This window comes from Schistocerca nitens, chromosome 4 (genome assembly GCF_023898315.1).
Source record: "Schistocerca nitens isolate TAMUIC-IGC-003100 chromosome 4, iqSchNite1.1, whole genome shotgun sequence".
NCBI classification, from domain to species: Eukaryota; Metazoa; Arthropoda; class Insecta; order Orthoptera; family Acrididae; genus Schistocerca; species Schistocerca nitens.
The window spans coordinates 447,622,810-447,640,535 of record NC_064617.1 but is presented as its reverse complement, the minus strand read 5'-3'; the positions used below and the strand labels follow the sequence as shown (position 1 = coordinate 447,640,535).

At 38.0% G+C, this 17,726-nt stretch overlaps 1 protein-coding gene across 1 annotated transcript in view; it reads left to right on the top strand.

The window, feature by feature from the left end:
- LOC126251897 (mitochondrial ornithine transporter 1-like) overlaps positions 1-8,735 on the top strand; it is a 42,071-nt gene extending 33,336 nt beyond the window's left edge. Inside the window, exon 6 of the mRNA XM_049952612.1 lies at positions 7,860-8,735. Within this exon, the coding sequence (XP_049808569.1) occupies positions 7,860-7,978 (119 nt within the window). The 3' untranslated portion in view covers positions 7,979-8,735. The remainder of the gene's footprint in view (positions 1-7,859) is intronic.
- Positions 8,736-17,726: the final 8,991 nt, after the last annotated feature.

Below are 17,726 nucleotides of genomic sequence, written 5' to 3'. Positions count from 1 at the left end.
CCAATGGTCAAGAGAATGTTAGTGCCCAGAAAGTGGCTACAGTTCAGGTGAATGGCATACCCATAAGTTGGGGTGTTTGGATATTGGATCTATCACCACCGCCAACATGCACTTAAAGATTAAGCTCTCAAAGCCAGTATGGACCCTATCTCTCAATATGTCCGGCATAAGCCAGGTGGCAGAAGTGTGCAGTTGTGCCTGATATTTTGCACTCCTCCCACAAATATGAATCGTCTGTTCAGTGCTAATATAGTGGTTAATACTCATGTTGTGGGGCTAGGTTCTTCATGTCAGCCTTCTATCGATGGCTGTAGTGTAGGAAACACAACTTTTAATCGACCACACAGTACTCTTCTGTGTGGAGCAAGATGATACTATGTGATAGACTTGAGATTAGACTAGATTTACTTTCATTCCAATTGATCCGTAATGAGGAGATCCTCCAGGATGTAGACCATGTCAGAAAAACAATAATACATGACAAATATTTACAACTAAAACAAATAAGCGAATGTACCTTCCACAGGTCCCAAGTGGAATGACCATCTTTTTTTTTCCTTTTTAACACCACATGAAAGGATCATTTTACAACACTCATTTACTAAGATCGCATTAATGTACTGAATTTAAAATTAAATTTCTTTTTTATTTATTAGGCAATAAACATATAATAGAAGTACTACAGTACTTATTTACAATGAACACATTACTGCACTGAAATGATGCAGAAGTTAGATTGTACTTACACACACACACACACACACACACACACACACACACACAGAGAGAGAGAGAGAGAGAGAGAGAGAGAGAGAGAGAGAGAGAAAGGAAAAAAAGAGATAAGATATCAGTTGGTTCTACTAAGAAATTCATCAATGGAGTAGAAGGAGTTGGCCACCAATAAATCCTTTAGGCTTCTCCTAAATGGAATTTAATTGGTTTTATGCTTTTTATGGCTGAAAATGTGTGTTTCTGAATAATGTACACCTTTTTGTACAAGAGTAAGTGACTTTAAATTCTTGTGATTCCATGAACTGAGCTGTTGGTTTGAAAAAGTGATATATCTTTAATCACAAATTTCATAGACTGCTTGAATAGAGAGCCAAGGTCCATGGGGAATCACGACAAAGCTTCATTGTTTGGGTGTCGGTGATTAATTTGAAGTGAATCTTGTAGATTCAGATGCTGCGATATAATGCCCATCATTGAAAGTATCGTGAAATTTTATTGTGTATATTGCAGCATGTCCAAAAATGACCAGCAGTTTCCATTACATTACAAGTGAAACCACAGATCACAAAGATGTGTGTATGTATCTCTTTCTGTCCGGTATTAATTTTTCTTGGTCAATATTAAATGCTCGATAGTTCCTGTCCTTCAGTACATGAGATCTGCTTCATCTTGGTTTAATCTATAGGTGTTTGGAGGCATTGAGATTTCATTGTCATAAAACTCCTTTGACTTCATACTGAGAAGCACCATCTACCGAACTGGGCATATGTTGAGCATGTAAACTGCTCAAAAAAGTTTTGCACTGCTTTCATGTCTGCAAAAAGTCTCCAAAAATGTGTGGACTTAGATTAAAGGAAGCTTAAAAAAGTAATGTTATTGTGAAATAAAAACAAATCATTAATCAAAATAAAGGAAACCTGTTCAAAAGTGCATTCATTCCTTCATTTTCATTGACTGATTGCTTTACTGACTGATTGCATCATTTTTCATGTTCCTAGGATCCCATCAAGAGCTGTGGAATGAGCCAAGGCATACATTAATGAAAGATATGGAAATTGTAGAATCTTTAACCTGTATACCATTCTAACAGTTGACTATCATTATACTGCATTGTGCTATTAATCCTTTGCCAGCTAAATTTAATCAAGAAAATCAGAAAGAAAGTTGTGACACATGTATGAAATAAAAATGTGCTGCTGGGTAGCATTTGATACTGTGTCACTCTGCTGTATACATTGTAGCAAGCCGGATCCTCCATCGCATGTTGTTCACAAGCTGATGAAGATGTTGATGCTCAAGCCTGCCCCACTCCTCAGTGGCAGCCATCCAGAGATCATCCCGTGTGTGAAGAGGGTTCCTGCAATGATATGCTGCAAGTTTCTTCTGGTTCAAGCAGGCTCAATTGAGTTCATGTCAGCAGATACCATTGAATTGATTGATTCCTGCCTCCTGGAGGAAAGTGTTCACAAGGTGGGCATGGGGTACTCACACATTGTCTAGAAAATGAACATATTCAAAATGTTGACTGCAGGGTTAAAAAGGAGGCTTGGGAACCCTGTTTCAGTACAGCGCAGCCTTCAAATGAGCCTCAACAGCAATGAGAGGCATCCAACATCCGTACACGATACTGTTCTAAAATGTGACCAACTCATTTCCTTACAGAACTTGTGGGACTGACCCTCCAGACATGCACTAGTCTGTGACTGCCTCCACACACTTCTGTGATGATAATTAGGCATCAGACAGATCCTGCACTTGTTGCTGAAGAGAAACTGATGCCATTGATCCCACTTCCATTCCATGTGTTCCCTTGTCCACCTTCCGCCATCACGCAACATGGTGCTGGGATGTTTGTAACGTTGTTCGTAAGGGGCACCTAGAGGTCAAACTGATTGTGTTGAGACAGTTCCATATGGTCTGCATTGACACAGCTCTCCCAGGCAACATGCAGTTCAGTAGCATTATCTTTGAGGTTCCTATGAGCCTTAATTTCGAGTTAGAAATCATCAGCTGGTGTTGACCACAGGTGACCATGATGAGGCAGATCTTTGAAGTTTTGGTGTCTCACAGTAGTGACAGAATTTCTGAATGACATCACTGTGGTGTTCACCAATTTAATGGGCAACTTCACATGCACAAAACTCTTCTTGCCATAAAGTGACAGTGCACACCAGTGTGACTCTTCAAGGCAAGTTGCCAGATTGACCAGTGTATTCAAGCCAAACTGTCCTGTTAATGATTGAAGACATACTGAACTGTGCTGAGAGTGCAGTTTTACTTTTAGTTCCATTATTAAACAGCTGACTGTATGTAGCAATTTCGTGTAGTTGAAACAGTATTGGGAAATCACTCAAGTCATGAAGGTGGTGCAAAACTGGAATGACTATAACAATTTATGTTCCCTAAGAAGGACTTAGGTTATTTGGCACTGATAAATTGATGTTGCCTGCTTGTCCATGTATATGGCTTATTTACTTAGAATGTGATATAGACACCAAACATCTGTTTGGGAAAACTAGCACATGTGAAGATTACACCATAGATCAGATTCCTCTAAGTTACACAACAGTGAGTGAAGATAACTGAACTGCCTTTGCTGAATGGATCTGGAGACATTGACATAAATTGCACAAAAATAGTTTTGCACCAATTAGAAGGGTAGTGTTCACCCAATCAATAATCCTTCATCTCTATACCATCAGTTTGCTCTCAAGACTACCATTATGCTCAACAGTTTAAACCCTCATTCACTATGGTACATTAAGATGATGACCAGAGGAACATCTGGAATGGAATCTGAATCAGTGGCATTGGGCTCTCCTCACAGAGTCCAGGATTTGCCTTGTGGCTAAAGAGTATTGAAGGTTGTGGAGAAGGGCATGTACCTACACGTGTCTCAGGTGTATGCAGCACCATGGATTTAGGAGTCTTGTTTTGTGCTGGTATCACAGATGGTAACTTGAGGACTGTGCAGTATCAGGACAGAATCCTTTGACCCATTTTCTAGCCTTAGAATCAGTGTGTCATGTTTTTTTGGTCATCAGTCTACTGACTGGTTTGATGCGGCCCGCCACGAATTCCTTTCCTGTGCTAACCTCTTCATCTCAGAGTAGCACTTGCAACCTACGTCCTCAATTATTTGCTTGACGTATTCCAATCTCTGTCTTCCTCTACAGTTTTTGCCCTCTACAGCTCCCTCTAGTACCATGGAAGTCATTCCCTCATGTCTTAGCAGATGTCCTATCATCCTGTCCCTTCTCCTTATCAGTGTTTTCCACATATTCCTTTCCTCTCCGATTCTGCGCAGAACCTCCTCATACCTTACCTTATCAGTCCACCTAATTTTCAACATTCGTCTATAGCACCACACCTCAAATGCTTCGATTCTCTTCTGTTCTGGTTTTCCCACAGTCCATGTTTCACTACCATACAATGCTGTACTCCAGACGTACATCCTCAGAAATTTCTTCCTCAAATTAAGGCCGGTATTTGATATTAGTAGACTTCTCTTGGCCAGAAATGCCTTTTTTGCCATAGCGAGTCTGCTTTTGATGTCCTCCTTGCTCCGTCCGTCATTGGTTATTTTACTGCCTAGGTAGCAGAATTCCTTAACTTCATTGACTTCGTGACCATCAATCCTGATGTTAAGTTTCTCGCTGTTCTCATTTCTACTACTTCTCATTACCTTCGTTTTTCTCCGATTTACTCTCAAACCATACTGTGTACTCATTAGACTGTTCATTCCGTTCAGCAGATCATTTAATTCTTCTTCACTTTCACTCAGGATAGCAATGTCATCAGCGAATCGTATCATTGATATCCTTTCACCTTGTATTTTAATTCCACTCCTGAACCTTTCTTTTATTTCGATCATTGCTTCCTCGATGTACAAATTGAAGAGTAGGGCAAAAGGCTACAGCCTTGTCTTACCCCCTTCTTAATACGAGCACTTCGTTCTTGATCGTCCACTCTTATTATTCCCTCTTGGTTGTTGTACATATTGTATATGACCCGTCTCTCCCTATAGCTTACCCCTACTTTTTTCAGAATCTCAAACAGCTTGCACCATTTTATATTGTCGAACGCTTTTTCCAGGTCGACAAATCCTATGAAAGTGTCTTGATTTTTCTTTAGCCTTGCTTCCATTATTAGCCGTAATGTCAGAATTGCCTCTCCCGTCCCTTTACTTTTCCTAAAGCCAAACTGATCGTCACCTAGCACATTCTCAGTTTTCTTTTCCATTCTTCTGTATATTATTCTTGTAAGCAGCTTTGATGCATGAGCTGTTAAGCTGATTGTGCGATAATTCTCACACTTGTCAGCTCTTGTCGTCTTCGGAATTGTGTGGATGATGCTTTTCCGAAAGTCAGATGGTATGTTGTCAGACTCATATATTCTACACACCAACGTGAATAGTTGTTTTGTTGACACTTCCCCCAGTGATTTTAGAAATTCTGATGGAATGTTATCTATCCCTTCTGCCTTATTTGACCGTAAGTCCTCCAAAGCTCTTTTAAATTCCGATTCTAATACTGGATCCCCTATCTCTTCTAAATCGACTCCTGTTTCTCCTTCTATCACATCAGACAATTCTTCACCCTCATAGAGGCTTTCAATGTATTCTTTCCACCTATCTGCTCTCTCCTCTGCATTTAACAGTGGAATTCCCGTTGCACTCTTAATGTTACCACCGTTGCTTTTAATGTCACCAAAGGGTGTTTTGACTTTCCTGTATGCTGAGTCTGTCCTTCCGACAATCATATCTTTTTCAATGTCTTCACATTTTTCCTGCAGCCATTTCGTCTTAGCTTCCCTGCACTTCCTATTTATTTCATTCCTCAGTGACTTGTATTTCTGTATTCCTGATTTTCCCGGAACATGTTTGTACTTCCTCCTTTCATCAATCAACTGAAGTATTTCTTCTGTTACCCATGGTTTCTTCGCAGCTACATTCTTTGTACCTATGTTTTCCTTCCCAACTTCTGTGATGGCCCTTTTTAGAGATGTCCATTCCTCTTCAACTGTACTGCCTACTGCGCTATTCCTTGTTGCTGTATCTATAGCGTTAGAGAACTTCAAATGTATCTCGTCATTCCTTAGTACTTCCGTATCCCACTTCTTTGCGTATTGATTCTTCCTGACTAATGTCTTGAACTTCAGCCTACTCTTCATCACTACTATATTGTGATCTGAGTCTATATCTGCTCCTGGGCATGCCTTACAATCCAGTATCTGATTTTGGAATCTCTTGTCTGACCATGATGTAATCTAATTGAAATCTTCCCGTATCTCCCGGCCTTTTCCAAGTATACCTCCTCCTCTTGTGATTCTTGGACAGGGTATTCGCTGTTACTAGCTGAAACTTGTTACAGAACTCAGTTAGTCTTTCTCCTCTTTCATTCCTTGTCCCAAGCCCATATTCTCCTGTAACCTTTTCTTCTACTCCTTCCCCTACAACTGCATTCCAGTCGCCCATGACTATTAGATTTTCGTCCCCCTTTACATACTGCATTACCCTTTCAATATCCTCATACACTTTCTCTATCTGTTCATCTTCAATTCATGTACGAATTTGTATTTCAAGATGGTGATGAACAAGCACACAAGTCATCAGGAATCGATGATATACCTTCGGCGTTATTGAATTGTGTGGGATGTGTAGACATTAGATTATTATTTGAGTTAATGTCGGTAATCTATGGAATAAGTGACTTACCATTGAATTTCCTGTGAAGTCTTATCATCACATTACCAAAACAGGCACATGTGGATTAATGTGAAAACTGTGGGATGATTAGTCTGACAAGTCATACTCGTAAATTGGTAACCAGGATAATATGAAGGAAAAAAATTAAAGCTGTGCTGCAAAAGACTTTTTGGCTCCAAGGAATGAAAAGGTACCAGAGCAACAATTCTCACAATGCATTTGTTAATGGAGGGTAGTTTGAAGATGAGCAAGGATACTCTCTTAGCATTTGCAGACTTAGAGAAAGACTTGAATAATAGCAGTCAGTATAAGGTGGTTACATTCTTTACAAGACTGAGCCTCAAGAACAGCTGACAAATAAACTGCAACATCCGAAGTGGGTGTAATGAAACTGGAAGGTCAAGACAAGTGTAGTTTAATACCCACCTGCGACAAAACCCCCAACCAGGAGGACTGAGGATTTCATTTCAGGGCTTTTTATACCTACAGGAGCTATCTTTGGCATGGCTGACAAACATCTCTATCTCTGTTTCATTTCAAAATTCATTCTTTTAGAGGAAGTGGTTTCACAATACCTAATGAGTTCCTTCTACCTCTGCTCCTCCTGGCCTTTCATATGGACTGTTCTTTTTCTAGTTAATGTCCATTGGCCTGGCAGACGTGGATGGTCCTGCAGAGCTCCAGAGTCATAACAAATCTCGCAAACTTCTTCACCACTCTAAGAAGACAATCTCTGAGTATGAGTTGAGCATCCTAACTATTGCACTTTCTTGAACTGCCATACAGGTTCTAGTGATCAGATATAGACTTTCCAGCAATATGTTTATTTTCTGCCCATGACCTCAAAAGTATAAATAACTGTTTTCTTCAACTAAGTCTACAAGATAGAAATTTTAGCAGTACCAGAAGAGCAGAGAGCAACTATTGGTGTTGCTTCTTTTTGTCTCTTATATTTGTCTTTTATATCACTCATCTAATTCACAAAAGCCTACTTACAAAATTTAATGAACCAGTATTGCAAGAGGAATCTAGGAATATACTACTTTCCTCTGTGTACTGCTCCCTAGGCACTGCAAAGACAAGAGTAGATTAATTATTATGCACATAGAGACATTTAAGTAGTCATTCTTCTTGTGTACCACTTGTGAACAGAACAGGAAGGAAACATAAGATACTGTACAATGCGAAAGACCCTCTGCCAAGCCTTATTTGAGTGTATAGATGTGGTAGTAGATTTCTATCTTCATGTTATGTAAAATAAATTTGTGAGTCACTAAATTCTTGAGTTTAGTCTCATTTTTGCTAATTTGTATGGCATTGTATATTGAAGTACTTATTACTAGTAAAATAGACCAAAATGAACCTACTGGTATTTATATAAATTTAAGGTATGTTCCATGTGTCTTTTGCTATTTTTCAGGAATTTCTGCCTTGTACAACGGCTTGCAACCATCTCTTGTGAGAACAATACCAGCCTGTGCTACTTTATTTCTAGTGTATGAAAATAGTAAAAAGATGTTGCTTAAACTTTTAGAATGAACAGTACGGTATATTTGAATGTTTTTATCGCATAATGGCAAAATCACTGCCACAGATTTTGTCCTCATAATTATATAAGTTGCCAATGGAAAACTGCTTAGAGGATAGTTTGGAGCAGTAATACTGAATATTGGTTGCAGTGGAGCTCTTAATCTTTTGATACTGACAGTGCAAACATAACAGGTTTTTAAAATGTAAACCACAAGAGAAAATCCAACATGGAATAATGACAGTATTATGAAGAGGATAGACTGCTACTTACTGTACAGAGGAGATGCTGAGTTGTAGACAGGCACAACAAAAAGGCTGCTAAACGTGTGAGCTTTTAGCCAAAAGAAGAAGGCCTTTTGGCTGAAAGCTCACATGTTTAACAGTTTTTGTTGTGCCTGTCTGTGACTCAACATCCTGTCTACATGGTGAGTAGCAGTCAGTCCTTTTCATAATATTGCTAATTACAAGAGACTTAATTCAAGTACAAAACTTAAAAATTTTGTTTATAAATGCAATAAAATTAAGCATGCATATAAGTATTCATGTGAACACTGGAAGACTGGTAAATTTTCACTGTTTATGTGGAGATAAGGGTAAATATTGTAACACAGGGGTTATTGATACAGTTTGGTCATATGACTGGACCAATACTTTACTCAGTACTTGACAGAAATAAATCTTGTAACAATATGCTAATACAAGGTATTTTTCCATCCTTTGTGTATGTTTATTAAGTATTAATTACAAATCAAAAAGAAACTAGATATAATCATAAGTAGTCTGTTATCATTTAAATTGCCAATCATTTACTGAAAATATATTGTCAAAACATGAAGCATGTTTATCTAAGCTATCATTTATTGGATTGCCTAATTAATTATAAGTTTCTGTATTTATTGTCCCACTCTTTAATTTCAGGTGCATATCTTTCCGCTTTTAGTTTGTAAGCAGCTTTATGTCAGGAGTTGTTATATAGTGAAGAACAAAAATGATGATTTAGCAGTTGTGTTCCATTTTTTGTTTGTTTTGTTTTCTTACCATAAGTTTGCACATCATCATATGTATTTTAAAAATAATATGTATCTGTCACTGATGGACAAGTACACAATGCCTGTATACAACACTTGTATCTGGGAAAACTGTGTGTGTGTGTGAAACATGTTACCCAAATGTAACTATTAGTGATTAGTGTCACCTGCATCTTCATAAATATATGGGCATTAATTTTTAAGATATGTACGTGCAGGAAAGTAGATGAGGTTTATAAAGAGCATTTATTCGTGACATGTTTGAAAGAGAAATACTAGATCATGGTATAATCTTCAGTTTCCAAGGATGTTTTCGTGTATTAAACTCTTTTTCACAAGTAAATTTATAGTTTCAATTAAATGCTTAAAAAGTGCATAAATGTTAAAATGGAAATTTTATGAAAAATTTCAGTTGTTATTGAGTGCTTGATTCAAATGAAGATTGTAAGGTTATCAGTGTTGATACGCAATTGTGACAATAAGCATGCTGAGTGAGGTATGTGTGATACCATATTAACTAGATAGTAAGTAACCTTGAATGAGTCTGTGCAAATGGAGGAAAAAAAAGAACAATGCAGATTTGTTTTCTGTCACAGTGAACAATACTACAATGTTATGCTATATTGTTGATTTTCATTGCATGTGAACTCAAAAATTTTTCTGTCTACTTATTTGCAACTGCATAACTATTCAGTGGGCATATGTTTATAAGGGTTATTTCTGTTTGGCTATTGTTTCTTGTTATAGGTTGTCTGTGTGGCACCAACACATCCATATTGACTGTTAATGTAATTTTCTGTGAGCAGAAGTTCTGGCTTGAAATTTAAGTACCAATTTTTGAGAGGCCTGGTTGACTGCATAACTATTCAGACATATGCCACTGTTTGATATCTACACCACATATATATACACAATTAACAGAAATTTATAATATTTATTCTATTTAGTGAGTGTGTTCTGGCACAATGGCATACTTTTTTTCACCACTTTTATGTCTTCCTTATGTTGAACTCTTGCATGAATAAGGATTGTTACACCAACAGCATTTAGTGACATATTTCAGTATTTAAAGTAGTCTTACCTTCTCATTGAATCAAAAAATACTCTATCAGAAAATGAAAGAATGAAAAGCTGACCAATGTTGTATATGGATAAAGTGTCAAAGCCATTTTGTTCAAGTTATTTTCTAGTTGTTCCACAGGGTGTTAACATGTTTTCCAGCAGTTATATAGTGCTAATCATGAGTAAAATAATGATGTAAATGCCTTGGAGTGTGGCATCTGTGAGCAAATACTAAAGTTGTCCCATCACTTTAGGTGTTTTCATTTATGTAGGACTTCAATACACTTAGGCCTCAGTGGTATGTTTCTGAGACACAAAAGACATGAAAATGCTTGCATTATTAAGTAACTATTTTTCATGATGTATTAGTGCTTGACCAATCTTGATCTATATTCTGTTACAAGTTTAATTAAAACCAATAAACACACTGGTTGTGATTGAATGTTCACTACAGATATGTAATTGCACTGTGCCGGAAGTCAATAAAATGTCACAGTGCAACATGAAACATAATATGCAGAAGTGCTTTTAGCAATGGAAGGAAAGAATGCTGTCATATTTGGGCATCATTAGATCTTATTTTCTCGGCAACCCCCACTAGCCAAACAAGCAGTGTACAGATTTTAATATTAGTCTTGTTTGTTTTGTGTTGGACCTTGTACATAATGTTTTAAGTTGGAGTGTTAGAATATTGCCCAGATAAACTGCATGTCCAGTGCCACAGTGTGGATGAAACTTGTCACTGTGTAGGAATGAATTTCAAAGTAAACAAATTGCCATATACTAATACTATGGTTACACCATGAGATATCCACTGTCAGAGGAATGAGGGGCATGGTAAGACGAAAGTGACTGGTGCCCATGTGCAACAATAGTAGGAAAGTCCTTGTGGCAGACATCAACAGTCTCATTGTTAACACTGTAAGTGCACCAGTGGTAACTCAGGCTGTACCATTGCCATCAGATGACATGTCTACAAGGTGCTGTGATATGGTGTTGGGATACTAAATGTGGCATATATTTCTCTTCAGTAACGGAAAATTCTTGTTTCTCTTTGTTCATAGGTAGTACTTTAGAATGTGTGTATCATGGTAGACATTCTTTCATCACTGTAATGCGATTCGGTGTTATGTGCATTTTCTGGAGGATGTACCTTTTTACCAATTTCCTGAGATCAGTGTTTTCCATGTATATTGTGTACTGTGTCACTGCAAGTTTAATTTTAGATTAGTTTATTCCTTTTATCACTTCCTTCAAGTATTTTGTTGCAGTTGTTTGCTGCATCTTGAACTGTGATTCATTGTTCCATTTTTCAAGTGAGATATGGGACAAGCTTTTTTATATCAATGGTTTGTATTGTTGTTGGAGATTATTCTTACATCCTCCAATTCGTTGTTATTTTGGTCTTCACTCTGAAGACTGGTTTGTTGTAGCTATCCGTTAGGCTAGCCTGTCCTGTGCACATCTCATTGTTTATGCATAGTCATTGCAACCTACACTTGTTTGAATGTGTCTTCTGTATTCCAGCCATTCCACATTTATCTGTGGTTTCTCTTTTGTTTACTCAGTATGAAAATTGAATAACATGAAGGAAAGGCTGCCACCCAGTCTCATTCCTCTCTCTACTATTGCCTCTTTTTCATATCCTTTGACATTTATACCCACAGAACAGTGTCTGCACAAGTTATTGATAACCTTACAACTTCTGTATTTTATCCCTGCAACCTTCAGAATTTCATAGTGTATTAAAATCAACATTATCAAAATATTTCACTAAATCTACAAAAACTATAAATGTAGGTTCGCTTTTTTTCAGTCTACATTCTAAAATAAGTCTTAGTGTTAATATTCCCTTGCATGTGCATCTCTAGGATTCAAACTGATTTTTCCCCAAGGTTCGATTCTAGTAATCTGTGTGTTCTTTTGTAAATAACTCATGGTAGTATTTCAAAGTGATGATGTTTTAAACTGACAGATTAGTTATATTCACTCCTTTTGACATCAGCCTTTTTTTTCCAGGTTGGGATTATTACGTTCTTGTTGAAGTCTGTTTCACCTGACTGATATAGTGCGCACAACAGGTGTTTTACTATGGTTAGTTCTCCCAGTGTTCTTAATAATTTGCAGGGAATGTTGCTGCATCAAATTACTCTCACAATATTTTATTTCCCATTTCATTTGAATGTGCTTCTTTATCCCTTTTATTATATTATCTTCAAGGCCATTTTCTTTGTGTAGCTCTTCTGTGTTACTTCCATCTTTTCTTTGTATCGACTTGCCATCTTAGCTCATGTGGCTATTTATTTTCTTCAAAGGTTCCATTAATTTTTCCATATGCGACACCTATCTTTCCCTTAGTCATGCTTGCTTAGAAACAGCTTTGCATTTCTCTTCTAGTCATTCCTACTTTACAGTTTTGTACTTTCTGTCAATCTCATAATTGAGATGTGTGTTCCCTTTTATGTTTACTGCATTATTACATTTTCTCCTTTCACCCATTAAACTCAATATCTCTTTTGTTACCAACAATTTATATTACACCTTGTATTTTTACTTAAGTGCTCCTCCTGCTGCCTTAAATATTTCATATCTCAAAGCAGCCCACCCATCCTCTGTTGTATTCTTTTCCCCATTCCAGTTATTAGTTGCTTAATGCTCCCTTTGAAACTCTCAACAACAGGATAATATTACTCTGTCTTCCGCCTGTAAGCTCCCAGATTTCAAATAGACAGGGTAATATTGCCGTCTTCCACTTTGAAGCTCTAAGGTGTTCAAATCTCATCTGACACAGTCCCCAACAATCAGTCTTTTCTTCTCATTCCATACGGTAAGTCTTCCCTGACCAGTGGTTCTGGGTGACTTTCCCAAAATCTGCCCCCTTTCCTTGACCTCTCCAGTCCTTGACCTTCACCCTTCTTCCTTCCCCTTCAACCCTTATGCCCGAAGAAGGAGCCACTGGCTCCGAAAGCTTGCCAGTCACAGTAGTCTTTTATGTGTGTGTTTTGATGCCGCTTAGTGAGTACTCTTAGTGAGTAGATTTTATATCTATCCAATTAAATAATTTTATCAGTAATTGATTTTTTCATTGCTGTATCTCAACAATATATGGTTCATTTAATTTATCCAGGTGCCATCTCCTTAGTTTCCTATGTTTCTGCAGTTCATAACCAATAAATTATGACCCAAGTCTGCATTTGCTCAAGAAAATGTTTCACAGTTTAAAATCTGGCTTTGAAATTTCTGTCTTTCCATTATATAGTCTATTTGAAACCATCCAGTGTCTCTGGATCTCTTCCATGTATACAACCTTCTTTCATGATTCTAAAAGCAAATGTCTACAATGATTAAATTGTGCCCTACACAAAATTCTGTGAGACAGGTTCCCCATTCATTCCTTTTTCCCAGTCCTTGTTCCCCTACTGTTTCTTCATCTTTTCCTACTACTGAATTCCAGTCCTCTCACCACAGTTAAATTTTCACCTCCTTTAATACACTGAATAATTTCTTTTCTCACATCATACTTTTTTTTTTAATTCAAATTCTTTATTGATCCAGAAAACCTGTACAGATTGTGGGATGTCATCTGCGGATAAGCTCACATGCGCACTCACACAAAAGTGAGTTACATATAACATCAAAATATATTGTAATAACGCAATAAATTAATGCTGTTAGCTCTTGCTTTGGGAGCAGTAGCAGCTTGTGCACATCTTGATTCAAGTCTGCTGTACTCCACATGGTTTAAAACTTGTGTGACTGAAAAGAAGCAATGATCTAATAAGAATGCCCTTAAGGATTAATCAAATAGAGAGAATGTGGTAATAACTTTTATTTTATGGTGCAACATTGTTCATTTTTATGGCACTATTCATTGTGGAGGTTTTAAAGCCTGATGTCCTTAGTGACTAGACATGCAGTTTGTCTTTTTGCCTGGTATCAAGTTCATATATACTAAAGCTTTATTTGTCTGTTTTACGTATTTACATTTTTATAGAATAAAAATACAAGGAAGAGGGAGGATTGAAGACTTTTGAAAGAGTAGTCTGCAGGAATCTGTCATGCATGATGGATTGCTCTTATAGGTCTGTATTTGGTTCAAGAAGAAGACTGAACTAGCTCAGAATATAATCCCAAACTGTAGAATGGTGTAGAACTGGGCAAAGTATGCAAGTGGAGCCGTGTGGAAGCTTGCTTTGTGTGCCAGTAGATGTATGCATACTTTATTCATTGTCACATTTGTTTTTGTTGGGCATGCGTGTATACCATTTAAAATCATGTTGAAGTGACATGCCTAAAATTTTTGCTTCCAGTGAGGGTGTAATTCTGCTGTAGTTTATTGTCACAGAGGTGTTGGAAGATTCTTCCTTTAAACAGAGTTTGGAAAAGTTGTTTTTGATGGATTTTTTACACTCATGTTGTGAAGAAAAAGAATGCCTCGAATGACTAGAGATACGCTGTTCATATTCACAGGACATGTACATTAGTATGTTCTGCATAAATGATTAGCATTTCAGTCACCTCGTTTCAGCATATGTCCTGTTGCCTAGTAGGCCATTGGCCCCGATATCTTGTTCCATGCATGATAGCATCAAAGTGTATAAGGCGCAAATGGCATCCTGTGGTATATCCATCAGTGTTGCAGTCACCTGGTTCCGAAGTTCATCTGTGGTTGTTGGCATTGGATCACCGTGCTGCAACTGTCATTTCACTATATCAACACATTTTCGATTGGCGACAAGTTTGGTGATCTGGCGGGCCAGGGCAAAAGGTGTCATCCTGTGACATCAAGAAGGTACATGTTCGCGCAGCAACATGTGGCGTCTGGGGTGTTGTGCAGAAAGTGTATGGCTATCGGTTGCAGGATTTCATTCACATAGATCACACTGGTCAGAGTGCCCTTGTCATTTACCAACTGTGTTTTGTGGTTGTACCCAATAGCAGCCGGCCGCGGTAGCCCAGCGGTTCTAGGCACTTCAGTCCGGAACCACGCAGCTGCTGCAGTCGCAGGTTCGAATCCTGCCTCGGGCATGGATGTGTGTGATGTCCTTAGGTTGGTTAGGTTTAAGTAGTTCTAAGTCTAGGGGACTGATGACCTCAGATGCTAAGTCCCATAGAGCTTAGAGCCATTTTAATCCAATAGCACCCTACACCATAAGACCTTCAGTTAGCACTGTAAGATGTTCAAAGGCAGTCACTATGATGTCACTCCTCCTGCCTGCAGTGAACCAAAATGCAGCGATCATTTTCAGACAAACAGTATGTGGATTCATTCAAAAACACTATCTGATGCCATTCATGTCCTGAGTGATGTTGTTCCATACACCATTGCCCTATCTAGCATGTTTTTGCACATTTGTCAAAGGTAGGCAGAGAAGTGGATGATGCACATGTAACCCATGCCATAATAAAAGGCAATGGTCTGTCACCCCTGATAGTGTATGATGTGTTAAATTGTTCCACTGTTGCTCCAGAACTAAGGAGGACGCAGGTCTATCCTGAAATGCTATTTGGATGAGGTGTCAATCTTCTTGGGAGGGAGGGGGGAGTCGTCTGGATGCTAGGATGCTAGGACCTGACCAATCTCCTCGTGTTCTGTGGCCTTCCATGAACCATTCAGCACACACCCATTGCACCGCTGAAACACTTTGTCCCACATGAGCAGCAATTTCCCAGACGGATGCATCACATTTTCTCATGCCAACAATGCGCCCTCTTTCAAAGTCACTGATTTGATGGTAAGGTTCACACACACATCTGTGAGGTATCCTGCACATCTGCTTAAGTCACACTGATCCATTGCCTTCATTTTGTAGTGACAATGAGAGTTGCAGGCACATTTTACAGTTGGTGGTACTGTGCCATGATATCAGTGTTGACCTCGAACCCGCAGGCCAAAATGGTTCAAATGCTAATCATTTCTACAGGACATACTAATGCATATTAATGTATATGTTCTGTGAATATGAACATCCTATCTCTAGTCATTCAAAGCGTCCTGTTTTTTATGGACATAAGTGTATTAGCTTATTTCCTTCAAAACATTCATATTTTGTTGTAGTTTTCGTGGGTGTATTCCTTGTAAGAAGGATTGCAAGTGTCACCTGCAAACAAAGTATTTATTCGTGATTCAATGCATAGATCCAGGTCATTTATGTACAGAAGAAAAAGTAGGCCTAAAAATGGATTGTTGAGGGACTCCATCTTTTATTTTTCCTGCATCTGGAAAAATATGTTACTTTGCTATCATTTAGTTCATATATTTTTGCTGCCTTCTGTTTCTGATTTATTAAGTATGGGGAGAACCATTTTAGTGCAGTGCCTCTAGTGACATACTTTCAGAGCTTTTCCAACAGGATTTTGTGATCTAAGGTGTCAAAAGCTTTACTTAGATCTAAGAAAACACCAGCAGCATTTTGTTTTTGTCCATTGCATCTAGATCGTTTTGTAAAAAATTTGGAAATTTCATGAATCTGCTATACATTATTCTTTCAGTGATTCTGGCAAAATCTGATAATAAAGAGATTGGTCTGTAGTTTTCTAAATTTGCTTTGTCACTTTTTTATGAATAAGGATCGCTTTGGCAATTGTAAAACAACTGCAATATTTATAATACATTCCTTTATGATGAAGTCTGGAATACTGCCAATTCCCTAGGACACTTTTTAAAATATTTTTGTTGTGTGTATGATTTAATTTTGGATTGTTTTATAGACATGGATTGTGTGGAGGAAGGAATTTACTGGCTGTTTGGGCTGTCTCTCTTATTATTGATTATTATTTTTTTCTGTAATGGCTGCATAGTATGCCTGAAGATATTTGCAGTCTGCCAGGGGTTAATAGCTCTCTGTTGTCACAGTTCAGGGTGATATTTTCCATTTTATTATTTTCTTCCTTTACTTTTATTTTCTGACTCTGATATAACTTATCATTAGCCATTATTTTTGCCTGACATGTGAGTTTCCTATCTGTCTGAATGTATTTTGTAATATAACTTATGGACAGGGGACATGTTGTGGCTATTTCTGTATTTGAGCGATTCTCTTTTTATGTTGCTTGAGATTTTTATGCCTTTTGTTATCCAAGTCTTTGCTGTTGGACTCATCCCCTTTACCACCTATGATTGAGAGGAAACACTTTTTCAAAATAATAGCTGAAAATGTCAGAGAACTTTTCCAAATTTTGTTGGTCTCATGCATCTGAGAAACATCTTCCCACCTTTCTGTGTATTGAACCTTCTTGCAGTCACAGTTGTTTTTTGATTTTGGCTCCGGCTTCATGGTTCAAATGGCTCTGAGCACTATGGGACTCAACTGCTGAGGTCATTAGTCCCCTAGAACTTAGAACTAGTTAAACCTAACTAACCTAAGGACATCACAAACATCCATGTCCGAGGCAGGATTCGAACCTGCGACCGCAGCGGTCTTGCGGTTCCAGACTGCAGCGCCTTTAACCGCACGGCCACTTCGGCCGGCTCTCCGGCTTCATACAAGGAGTTAGTTTACATATTGTACTATAGTGGGTCTTGGCTCTGATAATGTGTTTACTATGTTGTTCAAAGTAATTACACTTATTTTCATATTCATTATTGGGGGCTACTTCTGCATTACCCATTTTCATTTAATGTTGATGAGCTTGTACTTACCTGACCTGAATTCCTGCTCATCCCA